The sequence below is a fragment of the Trachymyrmex cornetzi genome, unplaced genomic scaffold (genome assembly GCF_001594075.2).
Source record: "Trachymyrmex cornetzi isolate Tcor2-1 unplaced genomic scaffold, Tcor1.1 scaffold16, whole genome shotgun sequence".
NCBI lineage: Eukaryota > Metazoa > Arthropoda > Insecta > Hymenoptera > Formicidae > Trachymyrmex > Trachymyrmex cornetzi.
The window spans coordinates 5,240,375-5,257,092 of record NW_017296201.1 but is presented as its reverse complement, the minus strand read 5'-3'; the positions used below and the strand labels follow the sequence as shown (position 1 = coordinate 5,257,092).

Here is a 16,718-nt window from a genome sequence, read left to right as displayed (position 1 = left end):
TTGTCGTCGGGAGAAAGAGAGAAAGATAGAGAGACACGGCGGAAGAAAGAAAAATATCTTTCCGTCGACGATCATTCTCAATTCCTTTTGTCGCGCTAACGACTGTCGATGTGACGGAAAGTCCCGGGGAAGAAATATGGAGTTTTCTTTCAGAAAACGGAGCGTTACGTTGTCTCTTCTTTCGGAGCGTGTAATTCGTGTAATCCGTTTGCGGAACACACGACGAAATAACAAACAATTACTGGCATTTAGCCGCCCGCACGCGGTGCTCGCGGTACACGGCGAACCATTGGTTGCCCGCAGAAATTACGCGGAACTAGACGACGGACGCATCCTGCCCCTCTGCGCGCCCGGCTGTCGGATATGCTAGGCTAGCGTTTTATTACGCGTGGCAAATAATCAGAAAGTTCCAGGCGGAAACAGCGAGCACTTCATTTCACAAAAGACTACGCGCGAGTGATCCAAAAGATCCATCGCGCGTTTTTCAACGTTATTAATGCTTTACGCTCAACTGTAATTGCACGTTTAAATAGTCTAACAATTATTTTATCGCACCTCGTCGCAACAATATGTTCGATGATTTTGCCTGCAAAAGCGCAAATATACAATGTCGTTCTTAAGGAAAAAATATTAGAATACAGGTAGTTCTTAAATATTAGTATAATCTAAAGGATTTTAAAGGTGTTGCTCGTATTTCAAGACAAAAACTTTACATGTCCATCTGTTCAAAATGATTTACAATTTTCTAAAGCTACAGGATCAAAGTTAAAGGGAAAGTTTTGTTTCTCCAAAAATTTCGAAAACCTAGAGTTTTTTTATGAAACTGTCTGTGTTTCGAAGACATGAATCTTAATTTTTAGGGCCATACATTATTTTTTTATTCAATCAAGAGCAAGCTCAATAGTAAGCGGATATCTTTAAAATAATAAGCAATTTTGGACACATAATTAGATGAAGTTTTTGCCTTGAATTTATGTGAGGAATTACTCTTTAAAATCTTTTAGACTACTTAAAAATCACTCTGTATATCTAATATATATATATATAATATTGTATGTAAGTATTATATATATATATATATATTATTTATAAAATATTATTTTGTATATATATATATATATGTTATTTATAGTATATATTATGTTTTATTTGCTATTTATAATAAATGCTATACTTTATTAAAAAAATTACCGGAAGTCTGCGTAATAACACACCTGCGTGGGATGTGTAACATGTGTAAATTCAACCGCGATACACAATTTTATTTAGCACGTGATAATCGCAGTAATTTCCGTTCAGCATTCTCTCATTAAAGAGAAAAATACTCCCCACCGTGAGCCTTAGGAGGATGGCGAGCCGTATGTGGAGCAAGGCTACGTGCTAGGACAAAAATATTTTAAATGTAACGTATCTACGCCGCAGTCGTCTCCGCACTCTCGACCTCGTCGATTCTGCTACACGTTCAATAGGATCTGTCAATAGGCGAGTTTAGGTGAGAATGCGGACAACTGTGGAAAGGGCGGCGGTGGCGAATTGATTCCGCCAGAGAGCCGGGAATCCTTTTGCGCCGTTCAAGGATAAAGCTGACGTTTCAATCGCCTTGTCCTGGATCCGAATAGGTTCTCCGGTATGGTTTCGCCCCCCTCCGAGTAGCGAAACTCATCCAAGCCGATATATTTGGACCCTTTTCTGTCTCTCTTCCTCCTCCTTTCACCCCCGGTTTAAGACCGTGCGCTATTCTACGCGCGGCAGTAATTGACTAATTAAGTCACCCTCACGCTCGTGCGTCGCCAGTGTCCAGATAATTTGGTCCCAGACTACCGACCTTTCCTGCGGTACACAACACAATGTAGGTCAATTGCTGCGAACGTACCATAAACTGTTGACCAGGAGGATTCATCCGACACATCCGTCGATGGTTTACGACCATGGACACTGCTGGGCTTGATGTTTTTGCGGCTACCACTACGCGCTTAATGCATTCGTCGGTATTCAAAACACAGGATGCGTTCCCCGGATCTACAAAGTCATCTTTCATCTTTCTCTTCGATTTATCTTTCGAGTAGGTTTTTCCGAAGGAGCCTACACTTTTTGAGCTGTGATCAAAAGTGGAAGATTTTTAAAAGAAAACTTAAATTTATAATGTTAAATTCATGATGCAAATTATACTCACAATTTGAGTTATTTTCAATTATTTCCATAGGTCGCCACTGTTTCTACTCGATATATCATTAATTTAATTAAAACAATGGAGTTAAACAAATGTAATTAAAGAAAATGTATTAAATTGGATCCAAATTTGGTTTATTATTTATCAAATATATATGCAAATGAACGACGTTTACTATGAAACCAACCACGGAAATGGATTGATTTACATTTTTACACACATTGAAGTTAAAAGTAACACAATGTTATTTAACTAAAAAAATTGGATTATTATTGGTATCTAACAGAGATATGAAGATCAAAATCTTAAATAGATTGTTAAATAGCGTTCCTTGTCGAATTCGAACATTTGTAATTCTGGTCGAGCGAAAAATTAATGTAAATTGCTTACAAGATCCGCAAGTGAAACGTAGCTCTCTAAAGTAGGATGTACTGTATAATCAGTGAGATTTACGTTTTTCTCAAAACAGTAAATACGGTAATTGCGGAAGGCGAGGGCGGTCAACCTCCGCATATCTTAACCCTTCATACACCTAGATATGTGGGGTAATAACTTCTCATCTCTATTATTGTAAACTAGCTCCACATATATAGCTTCAGTGTACAAATATAAAATAGTTCTTTTTACTCCAGTATTGTGATCCATAAAGATACAAGTTAATTTTATCTCGATATACATATGCATTTTTGCGTGATCACGCGAATGTAATATCGAAGTTATAAATATTCTTAAAGAAGAGAATTTTGATTTGTAAAACAAATAAACATTGCTAATGATAAAGACGCGTTTAAGTATTTGATTCTATTTGTTCGCATGAAAAATAGTATTATGATATATAAAGCAAAAGGTAATTTTAACTCGATCCATATATTCTTTGCGTGATCATGCGAATTAATATATCGAAGTTATTGATAACCATAAAGAGAATTCCGATTTTCAAGACCTGTACGTAAGCGTTGCTGATGATAAAGATACGTTCAAACGTTTGATCCTATCCATTCTCATAAAAGTAATTAAAAATTAATTATTGTAGATAGCGTGCGTGTATGTTAAATCTTTGTTCTTTTCTCTGAAGATAAAATTAGAGAGTTGAATCTCACGCTGTCAGAAATAATCGCTTATTATAATAGATTTTTTTCTACAATCGTTTGATCGCTAAGCCTTTACTATTAGATGTGAAACGAGCAAAGATAACCCTTAAATTAAACAATATTTTGTTATTTTTAACTTCCATATGTGTGAAGTTAAAATGTGAATTAATCCATTTCTATGATTAGTTTCAAAATAAACATCGTCCATATTAACGTATGCATTTAAGAATGTTCTTCGACTGCAGTTGTGTTCAACCTAATTAGTGTTCACCATTATGAAAATTTTTATGAAAATTTATTTCACTTTTATATAGTATAAGATATTCCATAAGTGTTAATGTGTTTATACAAGTTTTTTTATACAATATAAAATGCCTCCCGCCTTCGCTACTGCCGCCGCCGGTCGGAAAAATAGCGACTTTACTTACTTTGCTCAATGATTTCTTAAAAACGAGTGCCTGAAGCGATTTTCAGACAAATTTCATATTATTCCTTGTGATATCAAGTTTTATGTTTCATTGTTTCAAAAAATTGTTAAGAAAAACTTTTACAGTGAATAAAAAGACCACTTTCGAATAAGCTTTAGATAGGAACCCTATATATATGTATATATATACTAAAACAAGTTTATTCTGTAAGTTTCATAAAAATCTAAAGGAAATGGATTTTTTTCGGAGAACGTCCTTAATAAATAATACTCTACAATACATTTTAGACCAATTTAATATTTTTTTTTTTTAGTTAAATTCTTTAACTCCTTTGTTTTAATCTAATTAATGACATATCGAGTAGGAACAGTGACGACCTGTAGAAATGATTAAAATGACTCAAATTGCAATTTGATATTATGAATTTAACGTTCTTTTTAACAGTTCTGGCAAGCAACCGTTGCTTAGCAAGGAGTTTGTAGGTAGCTTCCCTTCATCAGACAGTCTAGACTATATCCAAACAACGACGTAAAGAACTGCGTGTAGGCTGTGCGTGCGATAACGCGTGTGCGTGAGGTCCAACCGAGTTTCCTTCTCCAAATGTTCACGCGATGGTCCATGGAGCGTAGTGGGAAGAGTAGTCTCTACCGACGGACCATCGCGTGAACATTTGGAGAAGGAAACTCTGTTGGAAAACAGTTGGAATCCTCATTGTAAGATGGAAAGAGATGTCGAGGGAGAAAGAGAACTTTTATCTTTCCACACACACATATATACACACGACGTGTGGGATCCCGCCTTTCGAAGTTCCGTCACGTTCGTCACGTTCGCTCGCAATAACGCGATCATCGGTGTGTTATTGCGATCTCGTCCAATTCGAAACGTCGCGTACACAACGCCGATGCAATTTTTCACCGAGACAATACAATTGATTTGGAGCCTTGTTCGCGCCTAGGCGATTAAGACCGATACAGTCTTTCGAACTTTCGACGCGCTCGAGATCGTTGCAACGCGAGATAGATAGTTTCATTGCCGGAATGAGATCGGAGCTTCACGAGTTTATCGTTCGAACCTTCGGAGTTTCATTCCTTTGAGTGCAGAGCAGAACTAAATGATTAGACACGGACGACACAAGACTCGTGATGACGAACGCTGAGGATGGACTACTTCTTTACGTGAAAAGAAAATGAAAATCGTCAAGCAGATATATGCGTCCGTGGTCTACATCGAAGACGATGGATTTTGGATGCATATATGCGCTCATAGAGTCGATCTCACTATCTCTTAACTTTTTCGGTTAACGAAAAGCTGAAGAATTGCCAAGTGTCAAATTGAAACTGATCATTTGTATCCCTTTCTTAATTATTAACACCGAACCACTGACGGTTCCATGCATTAGAACTGTCAAAGGTGCCAATTTGATAATTTTTCATTCTTGTTTTCGATTAATGAATGATATTTGATATATATATATTATATATATTTAGATTTATATTTTTTTTGTGATATTAAAATTATTTATATTGTATTCATATATTTTCAATATTCTGTATATTATATACATTGAAAGTATTTAGCTAGATCTGAAAATAATTTTGTTAGATCATTAAAATAATTATATAGAGTGCTCAAATTGGTCAAAACTTTTTGTAGCATTAGTGATCATGCTTGAGATTCCTACGTAATTATTTTGATGGTCTAACAAAATTATTTTCAGATTTGTATTTATAGCTAAATTTTTATATACTTCAGCATCGTTCTTTTCATATATTTAATACATAAAAGAAAAAATTAAAATAATTAACAGAGCCAAAATAATACAATCGGCGGTTTTAATGCTAAATGTATTATTTAAATATTAATTAAAGTATTATATTTTAACAAATTGTAATTTGCAGGAAATGGAAAACATAATAACGCATAATATTGTATGATCAGTTTTAAGTTTTACAATTGACAATTTTTAATATCTAATAGTACCTAATCCCCAATCGATCAATCAAAGTAATCGGAAATGAGACCGACCCATAGTTCATCCTGATAATAATTGTCGAACGCATATACCTATATATTCGCCAATGACAAAGGATTAAAGCTGAAAAATAGACGTAACTTCGTCGCGCTTTTTTTTTAATCCGCATAGTCCGCGTATTTTTTTGTTTAAATCCGCCGATTCGACGGGAAATACCGATTGGTGCGAATCGCTGGCAGATGGTGTCAGTTTACTTGCGCGCGTGTGCCAGGCGTGCGAATACTTACACGCGCGTCACGATCAGCGATGCATGTCCTGGCGGTGGTGTCCAACGCGGGTTGGGACATCTCACGCTTACGCGAACCGCGCTTTCGCATACGTGCGCCGCGCACGGATGGATACCGTTCGTTGAGCGCATCGTCGGCGGCGACGGAACACGTAAGCATGCACTTTGCCGCGATATTATCGGCCGCCTTCACGTGCTACACGTGAACGCATGAATACGCTGGAACTGCTGAACCCCGGCCACTACGGCGTGGGTACGGAAAGAACGATTTTACTGAAGTAAAATTTAGTTACATTGAGAAAAATGGTCTGATTGGATTAAATAGTAATTCTAGTGGAAAATGGACACGAATCAGAATTTTCTTATAGTTAAATCTACTAGAATTCTAGTTGAGGTAACTATAGAATTCTAATAAATAACCAGAAAATTCTGATTCGTCCATTTTCAGCCAGAAAATTTTTTTTTAGTATAGATATGTATAAGAAAATAATTTTGTTGGATCATCAAAATAATTACATAGGAACTTCAAACATAATGAGCAATATTGCAAAGAGTTTTAACATTCTAGCAACCAGTTTGAACGTCGTACATAATTATTTTGATAGTCTAACAAAATTATTTTCTTATATATGTATATCTATACTAAAAAAAATTTCTAGTTAAAAATGAACTAATCAGAATTTTCTGGTTATTTATTAGAATTTTATAGTTAATTAATTTTAAATCTGTATTTAACTAAATTTTTAGATATTTTAAACCATTTTGTCCGTATAGATGGAAGCACGATTTATTTTAAATACTAAAATATTAAAAAATTTAAGTAGATACGGATATGAAAATAATTTTGTTGAATTATCAATATAATTACATAGAAGTTTGAAACATGATAAGAAATACTGCAAAAAGTTTTTACATTCTAGCAACCAGTTTGAGCGTTGTATATATAATCATGTTGATGGTATAACAAAATTATTTTTAGATTTGTATTTTTAGATCTCTCTAGTTAAATTTTTAGATATTTCAGCAAAACCATCCTTTGTGTATGCGTATACTTCTCTTGTGGAAAGAAGGACTCGCTGTCAAAGCTTTTTGTTTGGTCGAGCAATTTCGCTGTTTCAACATCGTTCGCCAACCCCGAGTTCCCCATTTCGGACCGTGTGGGATATACAAATTTTGCGGAGCATTATACCCCTTCGTGTTGCTTACACTTTTTGTTGAACTTTTTGTATTCAGAATCTTTGCTTGTTTTTTTTTTCCAAATATGTATTTATCTCATTTCAAGCGCAAAAATTTTTTGCATTTCAGGTAACACGAATAGATTTAATGATACCTTTATCACTCATTGTCAGTATCGAGACTGTCAAATTAAAATCGAATTAAACTATCGAAATTAAATTACTTTGGCTATCGCCAAAAGCAAAAATTTTTGCTTCGAAAAATGCTTTTATCTCTCGATAAAAAATTTCATAATTAGTCTTTCATAAAATTTAGAAACTGTTTTATCTCCATTGCGTTGATAGATTGCGTCTAATCGAAGCTGAAATTAGTAAACAAGACGACATCATTCGAACGACGATCAGACAAAGATTCTTTTCATGATGCAAATTACCTAAACCAGCTGACGATTGAAATTTATTGAGCTGTCGCCTTCGTGAATACATCCGCGTCGTATGACGTCCGATGAATATAAATGGATAGTCTATAAAGATCTTAACTGTGGATATACTTTTTTATTATATACTAATGGATGTGGAATCTTAAAGACTCCTCCTTTTAAAAAGAAAAAGGAAAATAAAAATAATTTCTCTTCATTTTGTATACGTTTTTTAGCTTGTATTTTCTTATATTTCAACGGACGGAATTTATTCATTTTTAACTGTGGTATGCTTTTTTATTATATACTAATGGATGTGGAATCTTAGAGATTCCTCCTTTTAGAAGAAAAAAGGGAAATAAAAATAATTTCTTTTTATTTTGTATACGTTTTTTGCTTGTATTTTTTTATATTTCAACGCGCAGAATTAATTTATTTATTTTCAAATAATGATATTGATAATTTTAATAATTTTTAAGAATCTTAGTAATTTTAAAAAATTTAATTCTGTGCAAGAAAGTATAGCAGGAGTCTCGGAGACTACCAGTTGAGGGTTACCCTACGTTATTAAGATGGAGCAAACAAATCAGATACTATAAACACAGTGTTATTTTTACAGCTGCTGTGTCTGCCATCGTAATGAAAAGTTTTAAAATGATTTTAATAATTTTATTCGCATAATTTTGGTCCAAGAGTCAAACTTAATTATAACATTCTAACAATTTTATGTTATTTCCACTTGAGCTCTTAAATTAACTGGAGTTTAATAAAAATTTCACCTCTCTCTCTTTTGGTTGATCATACTATATATTTTTATTTTCATAACACCAGCCTTGCTGGCTTTCACGCGACCAATTTAAGCGGCATTGTTACGAGATCCATACGGGTGCGAGCTGTCGAGGAGTGACGCACCCTTCTCAATCTAAATTGGAATGGCTATTGATAGGGGAGGATCTGGTAAAGAGGAGTACAGGTGCTTCTCCAATGTCGCGCGCGTTTTATTCTTTTGTAAGGCAAACGGGTAGCCCGTGCATTACACAGTCGGTGTTGTAGTAATGAAAGGCACCTGGCTGCGATAGCATTGAATGCAATCAGCTTGATAAATATTAAACTAAGCGCGTGAACTGGCACTTTCCCACTCGGCACCTCAACCAGTTCTGTACGCTTATAATTCTGTTCATGATGCACGAAATATTTCTTAATATTAACGAAATAATAATAACGACATTTCTTAATATAACAGTGATCTTCACAAAATTATCGAATCGCTCTACAATTAATTTACTTAATTTTCACTATCAATAATAACATAATTAAGGCTCGCTTCCACCAATGTAAGATTAATCCCGGTTTAATTTACTGTTTAGCTTTTATACATTAAATCGAGATTAAAATTAATGTTACGTTGGTGGAACATTGACATCGATCGAACCTATTTATTAATATATTCCCCTTTGTATGACTCACGATCATTTTTTATTTCAGGGAGCAAACAATAGCTTGAAAATGGGGTTGAGACGACGACGTAACAAACTGAGCGGGACGTCCACGAGACACTCAGCTTAGATCCCGTGAAAGAGAAGATGACGACTGCCATGGCCCGGCTGCCCTGCAAACAATCGTCGTCGCCCTCGCAGCAGACGAGAGTGAACAATTTCGGAAGCAGCCGGAATCCATATTGGGATATGCAGCAGATCAGGCATCCCGCACCGTCGTACGTTAGAAGTCATCATCGACATACCGACTATACAGGTGAGAGCGCGTGAGAACGCATTGCAAAACGCATTGCGAATCGCATCGCGAATCGCATCGCGAATCGCATCGCGAATCGATGCGTCAAGGCGCCCTATTGACGCGTGCATTCACTTGAAGAAGAAAAAGGGAAAAAAAAGAAATTTCTACACGCGTCTTTCGAATCGCTTGAAGTTCCGCCAGATGTAAAACAAATTTCCATCATGTGCCGGTACATTCCGTACCATACCAGGGAATTGACCGGCAAAAGCGTAAAAGCGAAATACTGTTGGTTTTGAGTCACCGTGTGGCTATAACGTGCGAATTGAGTCGAGGTCGAATTTTATTCGGCGAAAAGAATCCATTGCCACTACTTCCGTTCTAGTTTTTACATTTTATTTCATCGACGTCAAACGACAGGCTTTTCTATTCTAAATATACCGCAAGTTGCGAGTTATACAGTTGTGTAGTTACCTCCCGATGAGAAATTATCCGTTCCATTTTCTGCCTTTACGACAATTCGGATTATCTTTGTCATTAACGTCCCATTGTGCGCGATCGTGTCACGTCCGATTAAGGACGAACGCCGATAGTCCGATAGCCTCGTTTCGACAATTTATGGCGAGCGCAATGCCGCGATTCGATCCAACAAATTTAATGTTGCGATAACACGTCGCCAATACACTTCGCGATAGTGGCTTGTGATTTCTCTCAAGGATCGAATAAATTTTCTCTAATCGCGACGAATTCTTTTTAACACGAAAAGACATGCCTGGTAGATATTAGTCGAAGTTTCACATCCATAGAAATATTTGCGAAGAGGTGTTTATTCAAAAGAAAAAGAAGAATTAAAATTACGTTATCATTCCTGCCTAAATCATATAAACTTGCACAGAAAAAATGATTTTGCTAAAATATAAAAAACTAAATACAGATCTGAAAATAAAAATTTTGTTGGACCATTAAAATAATTGTATAGAAATAAAGCTCAAGCTAATTGTTAGAATATAGAAATTTTTTGCAGCATTGCTCATCATGCTTGAGTTTTCTACACAAACATTTTGATGGTCCAATAAAATTGTTTCTAAAATTTTTGGATATTTCAGCAAAATCGTTCTTTCCATGTGAAGAAAAAAAAAAGGAAAAAAAAAGAACGATAACTTATTATATTATACAGCTATAGATGATTATAAGTAATTATATAGAAAAACTTATAAATATTTAATGAAATTCAAATTAATTCCTAATCAATTTCAATTTCATGCACAGAAAGAACGATTTCATTGAAGTATGTAAAATTTAGCTGGATGTAGATTTGAAACAACTTTGTAGGACCATTAAAATAATTATGTGGAAATTTCAAGCATAGTGATTAATGCTGCAAAAAATTGTGACATTTCAAAATCCAATTTGAACGTATTACATAATTATTTTGATGGTCCAAACCATTATTTTCAGATATATATCAAACTAAATTTTTAGATTTTGCTAAAGCCTTTTTCGTGTTGAATTTTGATAAAGACTTGATGGTGTAAAATAGAACGAGCATGAAACGATAGAAAGTCCCCATCGGTTTTTGCATATTCTCCTCGGTGATTTCGCCATATGTTGCAATACAATACGTGGCCTTGACGTTGCCTCATAACTGACTCTTTTTTATGGCCAGTATGTGTCCCAGCCATTATCGCGGTTGGTGGCTGCCTCTCCGGAGAGAAACGTTTTATCTGGCTGGCGTTCTTTGGGGACATGTGCGTGTCGTACGATGTTGGGCACATGTCGTCAATCAGCGGCGATGCGAAAACAGAAGAACTCACAGACGTTGCCGTTCGTCAACGGTTGCTTGTCTGTTGTTAACACTTGCCCTCGGCAATCTTGGCATATAACTGCAGACATTACTTGCCCGAGCAAGATATCCGCCGCGCGGATGACGCGATCGTCGCCGATGATGCCATAGGAATGAACGTGTCGCCAAATAGATCGGTCTCTGACGATATGAAAAGAATGTTAAATGGCGAGAAACGATTGATAACGAGAAAAACACGCGTGTCATTGATTAAGTCGACATAAACTGGCTCTAACGCTGATTCTCTCTGTCCGGGATGTATGTTCCTCTTCCTACATATCGGGGATATCCGGCTTGTAAATCTACGCGCGGAACGAGATTATCGCCAAATTGCCAATTAGTATAAGTAAGATTATATACGAAAGCCGTTCTAATTGGCGGCGGGACTCTATTTCGTATGCAACAGCCATTCGTACGTTCCGCATTAGCATTTCATCACGTTTCTTAATAAACGCCGCACGCGCGCAAATTGAATATTAAACAGCCTCGCTCGCAATTATTCGAAACAATGAAATACTTTCGTAGCATCGACTTATCCGGATCATGGATTTTTGTGCGTACATTCTGGAAGTCTCGCGCATATTTTCTCTTTATATATCTAATAAATAAAAATATCGCTGTTATCCAGTCATTTAAGTCACTTTTTGTCACCTTTTTTTGACAAGTCATTTTTGGTTATTATTTTAATATCTGAAAAGTTATTTTTTGTCACTTTTCCATCCAAAAATAGTCACTGTTTTATTTTTTTCGGTTTGACTGGATGGCAGCGCTGAAATATGTATAAAAAAACGAGTAATAACGAGTTTGAAAAATGATGGAAAGATTTCCATAAAATACTTAAATTTCTATTTGTTAATAAAAAATTAAGCTTCGAATAAGCCGAGGCAAAACACACGCGCGTATCTGTATGAAACGTGATTCTTCCGGGACATTTGATCAGCCTGGCATAAATATTAGAGATCAAAGACCCTGCTGGGAGCTGATATTCTAAAGAGAAGCCGGTTTCCATAAATTTAGCGGTTATGTGGGGACAGTGGGGACCCACTGTCGCACGTGGTTCAACCAGGTATCTGGTCCGAAAACGGTGTTGCCTTCCAAAAAGCGGATTATTTACACCCGTAATCTCTCACTGTCCTTTTTCTTTACGCCACGTGCGTGCCACAGGGAAGCGAAAGAGCGCCGTTGAACTGCTGCAGGAAACGAAAGCCTTCTACGTAAAGAGCGAGACCGTGCTGGATCGGAAGCAGGAACTGAAGAACAGCGGACACTTGCAGGTTTCGCAGCTGAGCGCGCCTGGCGCACCGCCTCCGAGATTGCTGCGAAAATGCACCGGCAACTCATGCCCCATGCAGCCGACGTCGCCGTCGCAATTGCAACCAACTCCCATGACGCCGCCCTGCTGCTGGGCCTCGTGTCACGAACAAGACAGACGTAAGTCTCACTAGAGAGATCTTCCCTTAGAGAAATTTAATATTGGCCAATTTATTACTGAAAGACAGTAATTAATTATTTATTTGAAGTACTAAAAGCACTAAACAACAGTGCTTTTAACATTTTAAATAAGTTATTCCCACAGCACACTTTATCTGAGGGATAAATGTGCAAATTTCATGGGAATATCTTTGGGAACGTTAATGTAAAAACATCTTCTGCGTGTCTTTAAGACGCCCTTTGGAGGTCTGTGCTGTATGGATTAATTACTATCCTTTAGTATTAACAATTAGAATTCGTATTAGATCGACGAGAATAAATCAATTAAGAGAAATAAACTTATTTTCGGTTAAAGCGGATCTTATTGCTTAAATACATATTACAAGATGAATTTATATACATATATCGAATTCTGTATTTTTAGTATTAAATTTGTCAGTCTCGAGCTTAAAATGATATGAGAGTGATCCTAGCATATTCTGGGATAATTCGATAATAATCCGATGAAAAAGAAATCGCGAAATTTATTTCGTTCGGAAAAACTCAAATTTTTGGAATCATCTTTGCAATTTCTAATGTTTTATCATTTTAATGTTTTTTAATGTATTTTTACTAAAAAAACAATAAATCGCTCGTTGTCTTGCTTAGCAACATATAAAAATATTTGAAACGATAGAGATGCAATACTATATATTTTCTCACAATTACAAAATTAATTAACGTTTCGACTTCACATAGCTTTTTCAAAATCTACATAGAATTTAAATCATGTTCAATAGAATTAAATGAAACATTTTTATTAATTATGAATTATATTTTATTAATTACTCACTTTTGTGTGCAGCAGTTGACAATCTACTTTTGTTACGATTTTGCAGTAGATGGGATTCTGAGTCCTCAACAAACACTGCCACCCGCGCTGCCACCGAAGAGTCCACGTTTGGTTCCGGTTCCCCAAAGACGGACGATTTCAGGACCCCCGAGCGGTACCGGGGGCGAGTTGCAAACAAAGCTACGTCGACTGCTGAACACCGACAGCAAGGAGAATATGTTCTTTCCCGACAGCCCGCCGCAGAGCACGGCGCAGAGCAACGGAGTGCCGACCCGAGAGGAGAAATTCCGATATTCGCCCGGAAGTCTCTCGCCTGGTTGTCGGGACGATGATCGTATTCTGGTGAGAAAAAAATCGCGACATATCGATCTTCGCCTCGTGCTACAATACCGTCACTCATCTTCCGCATAGCCGTGCACTATTTTAAGCTCTGCGATACATCCCAGCATTCGCACACACATACACTTTTTTGTCAAGGGAATTTATATACGCGTTCATTAATGAACACTGCGTTGGTTGTATCATTACACGTTGCCTTTTTTTTTGCAGCATTGCGCGCCGCAAGATGTTCGCTTCAAGTTTGGTAGAAGCAACTCACACTCGCACACTTCGGGTAGATCCGGTCGGAAGTCAAACAGCTCGCCGTCGGTGGAAAATACGATATGCCACAAGTCGCTGCCGGATTTACACACGAGTACGCGTCGTCGAGCATCGCTCTCACCGCGCGCATCTACGAAATTATCCGCGAAGCCATCTGCCCATCATCAGGCTACAAACACAAGCAATTGCCCGGACTATGAAACTAGTTCAGATTATTCGGACCACAGTTTTAAACGTGATGCTGTTTGTTATCGCAGGTAAGTGAGTTCTGCTTGAGTCAGTGATTTGTACCATTTAATAATGATACAAATTGCCGAGAGAAAATCCAAGTATTATTATTAAATGATACAAATTGTCAATAGATTGCATCCAACAATTTTACTTAGTTGATTTTAAGTAAAGCGAATGATCAATTGATGCATTTCTAATCCATTTTTTAGTTCCCGCCATATCAGGCGATCTTTGGGATCTGGCGGCGGCGATGCGAGCAGCGTGTTATCCTCGGGTGGACGAACACAAAAGTCATCTGGTTCTAGCAAGTTGAGCCACGGGGCGACAGCCAGAGATTCCGGCGGCTCCTCTGGACACTGTACTCATCGCAGCGAGCCAGCGCCCAGGATACAGGTACGAACAGTTTGACGAGATGTATATGTATATTCCAAGGGTAAGACTGTTTGATCTTAATCGTTGATCTCTCGCAGGATTGTTGGGCTCATATACGCAGAGATAGCGGTGCGTCCACACAACATTCTACTGAGAAAGACCGATCTAGAAAAGGTAGCTACATTGGTGGAACACCGCCATCCGTTGTGAGACACTACAGTCCGGAGTCTGAAAGTAGCAATAGTCAAACAGATTACAGCCCAACTTGTAATTCAAGGTATTCAAACATCTTTTTCGCTTTCAATTACTTGAGATGTTTGTAGAGAAGATTTAAAACGCCTATTGTCTACCCGAAGAAAATTAACAGCACAGCAACGTTTGTTATAATGTGATTATTACTTTAGGTTCTCTGATGGTTGGAAGGAAGGTCGCGGTCGACCGATCCTACGATCTAAATCAGACATTAGCGATCGATATTGGCGGCAGGATAATGGCCGTTCCAGTAAGGTATCCTCTCGCCCGCCGCGATCGATGACTCAGCTTGAGAACTTCTTCGATCGTTTAGGACTGGACTCGGATAACTATCAGCGTATAACAGAACCTAACTCCAAGACATCGTCGCCTGTATTCTTCGACAGTGTCAGCTCTGTGGACTCGGCGTTGGGCCTCTACTCCTGGGTCGGCACTAATCAGACGAATCAGGGTAGCCAGTGGCAAAATAACTGCAGTATTGGCATGGGTAACGACGAGTGTAACCAAAGGGTAAATGATCCGCCGAGTATCGTCGAGCGAAACGCACGTATTATTAAATGGCTTTGCCAATGCCGCAAAGTGCAGTTAGGATACAGTTAAACAACGAGTTTCTCAGCGTGAATAAATTCTTTCATTTCCAATGACAGTACATTTAAATCAACGATGTGGTAATATTTACTGTTTTGCAAACGGTATATCAGACACTCCGCAGTAATTTCAAATTCATATGTTTCTCGTAAATGTGGAATTGATTGTCGCTTTTCCTCTTCCTTTTTACGACTTGCATAATATTTAATCATTTAAGAGATTTTATTAATCCTGTATTAACTGTTTATATAAGCGTACAATTAAAAAATATCCTTTTAATTTATTATGATAATAATAGATAAATCTGTGCCATTTCATAACCACTTGTTACGGTTCTATACGGTGTGCCTTTCATTGTCATTACACATTCAGGGTAAAGAAGGTTTTTAAAAATGTATGTTCGTGATATTGCGTTAATTTGTATATTAAAATTTATATAGACAATTTTGATGTCTAATATTTTGAGGGCACACATATTAAAAATTTACTTATACTTAATATTATTCTTGGACAAATTTGTTATTATATATTTTAATATCATTAATTTTGTAATAAGTCTATGATATGTTGCGCGAATTTTTCCTATTTCTATTTAGCAAAGCAATACTAGACTATTATAAGACATTAGCAGTCGTGCATAAGGGGAACTGAAATTTATTACAATTTTGATGTGAAGTTGTATAAATTTAGCGATGCTTGTTCCTCATTTAAAATTTTGAGAATGATTAGTTGATTTGTAGAGAGAAAGTACTCAGACGAAAGATATTTACCTCGACTTTATGAAAACTTATAGATCTAATTTCATAAAAAGATTAAAAAATGTTGCCTTTACTCTTGTTGGTTTCTAAGAACCACGTACATTTAAAGTGAAATAAGCGTTCAATTGATGTTAATATTTGATGAAATTTAGAAGGGTGATCGATGAGTTACAAATAGCTTGATGTTAAACGATAGGCGAAAATATGATTCCAATTTTGTAGTCTAGTAGGAATATTGGTGTGATTTACATTAATATATTGTATAAAGTGAAAGCGCTCATTTATCATCATTCTATTTTAATAATAATCTACAAAGGTTTACACTAGCTTCACTATACTAGCTCATCAATTTTTGTTTTAACGTCATACAACGTAATCATACAACGTAAATCATATAAAACAAATATAAACATATATTTTCTAAATTTACTTGAAACTGATCTGATGATACATATTTACAAAGACTGCGTGAACTTTACAAATGACATAGCTTAATACATACATGGATCTTATCGCACCATAAATTTTCATTATTTCGC

At 36.6% G+C, this 16,718-nt stretch overlaps 1 protein-coding gene across 2 annotated transcripts in view; it reads left to right on the top strand.

Annotated features, from left to right (window-relative positions):
- The window catches only part of LOC108758671 (uncharacterized), a 28,895-nt gene extending 13,357 nt beyond the window's left edge, over window positions 1–15,538 (top strand). The window contains exons 2-8 of one of the 2 annotated variants that reach the window (XM_018503736.1): window positions 9,027–9,293; window positions 12,280–12,546; window positions 13,428–13,720; window positions 13,928–14,235; window positions 14,419–14,602; window positions 14,680–14,858; window positions 14,986–15,538. In XM_018503736.1, coding sequence (XP_018359238.1) covers window positions 9,125–9,293; window positions 12,280–12,546; window positions 13,428–13,720; window positions 13,928–14,235; window positions 14,419–14,602; window positions 14,680–14,858; window positions 14,986–15,433 — 1,848 coding nt within the window. In that variant the 5' untranslated portion in view covers window positions 9,027–9,124 and the 3' untranslated portion in view covers window positions 15,434–15,538. Of the gene's footprint in view, window positions 1–9,026; window positions 9,294–12,279; window positions 12,547–13,424; window positions 13,721–13,927; window positions 14,236–14,418; window positions 14,603–14,679; window positions 14,859–14,985 lie in introns of both variants that reach the window. The other variant, XM_018503735.1, reaches the window with a different exon arrangement.
- Window positions 15,539–16,718: the final 1,180 nt, after the last annotated feature.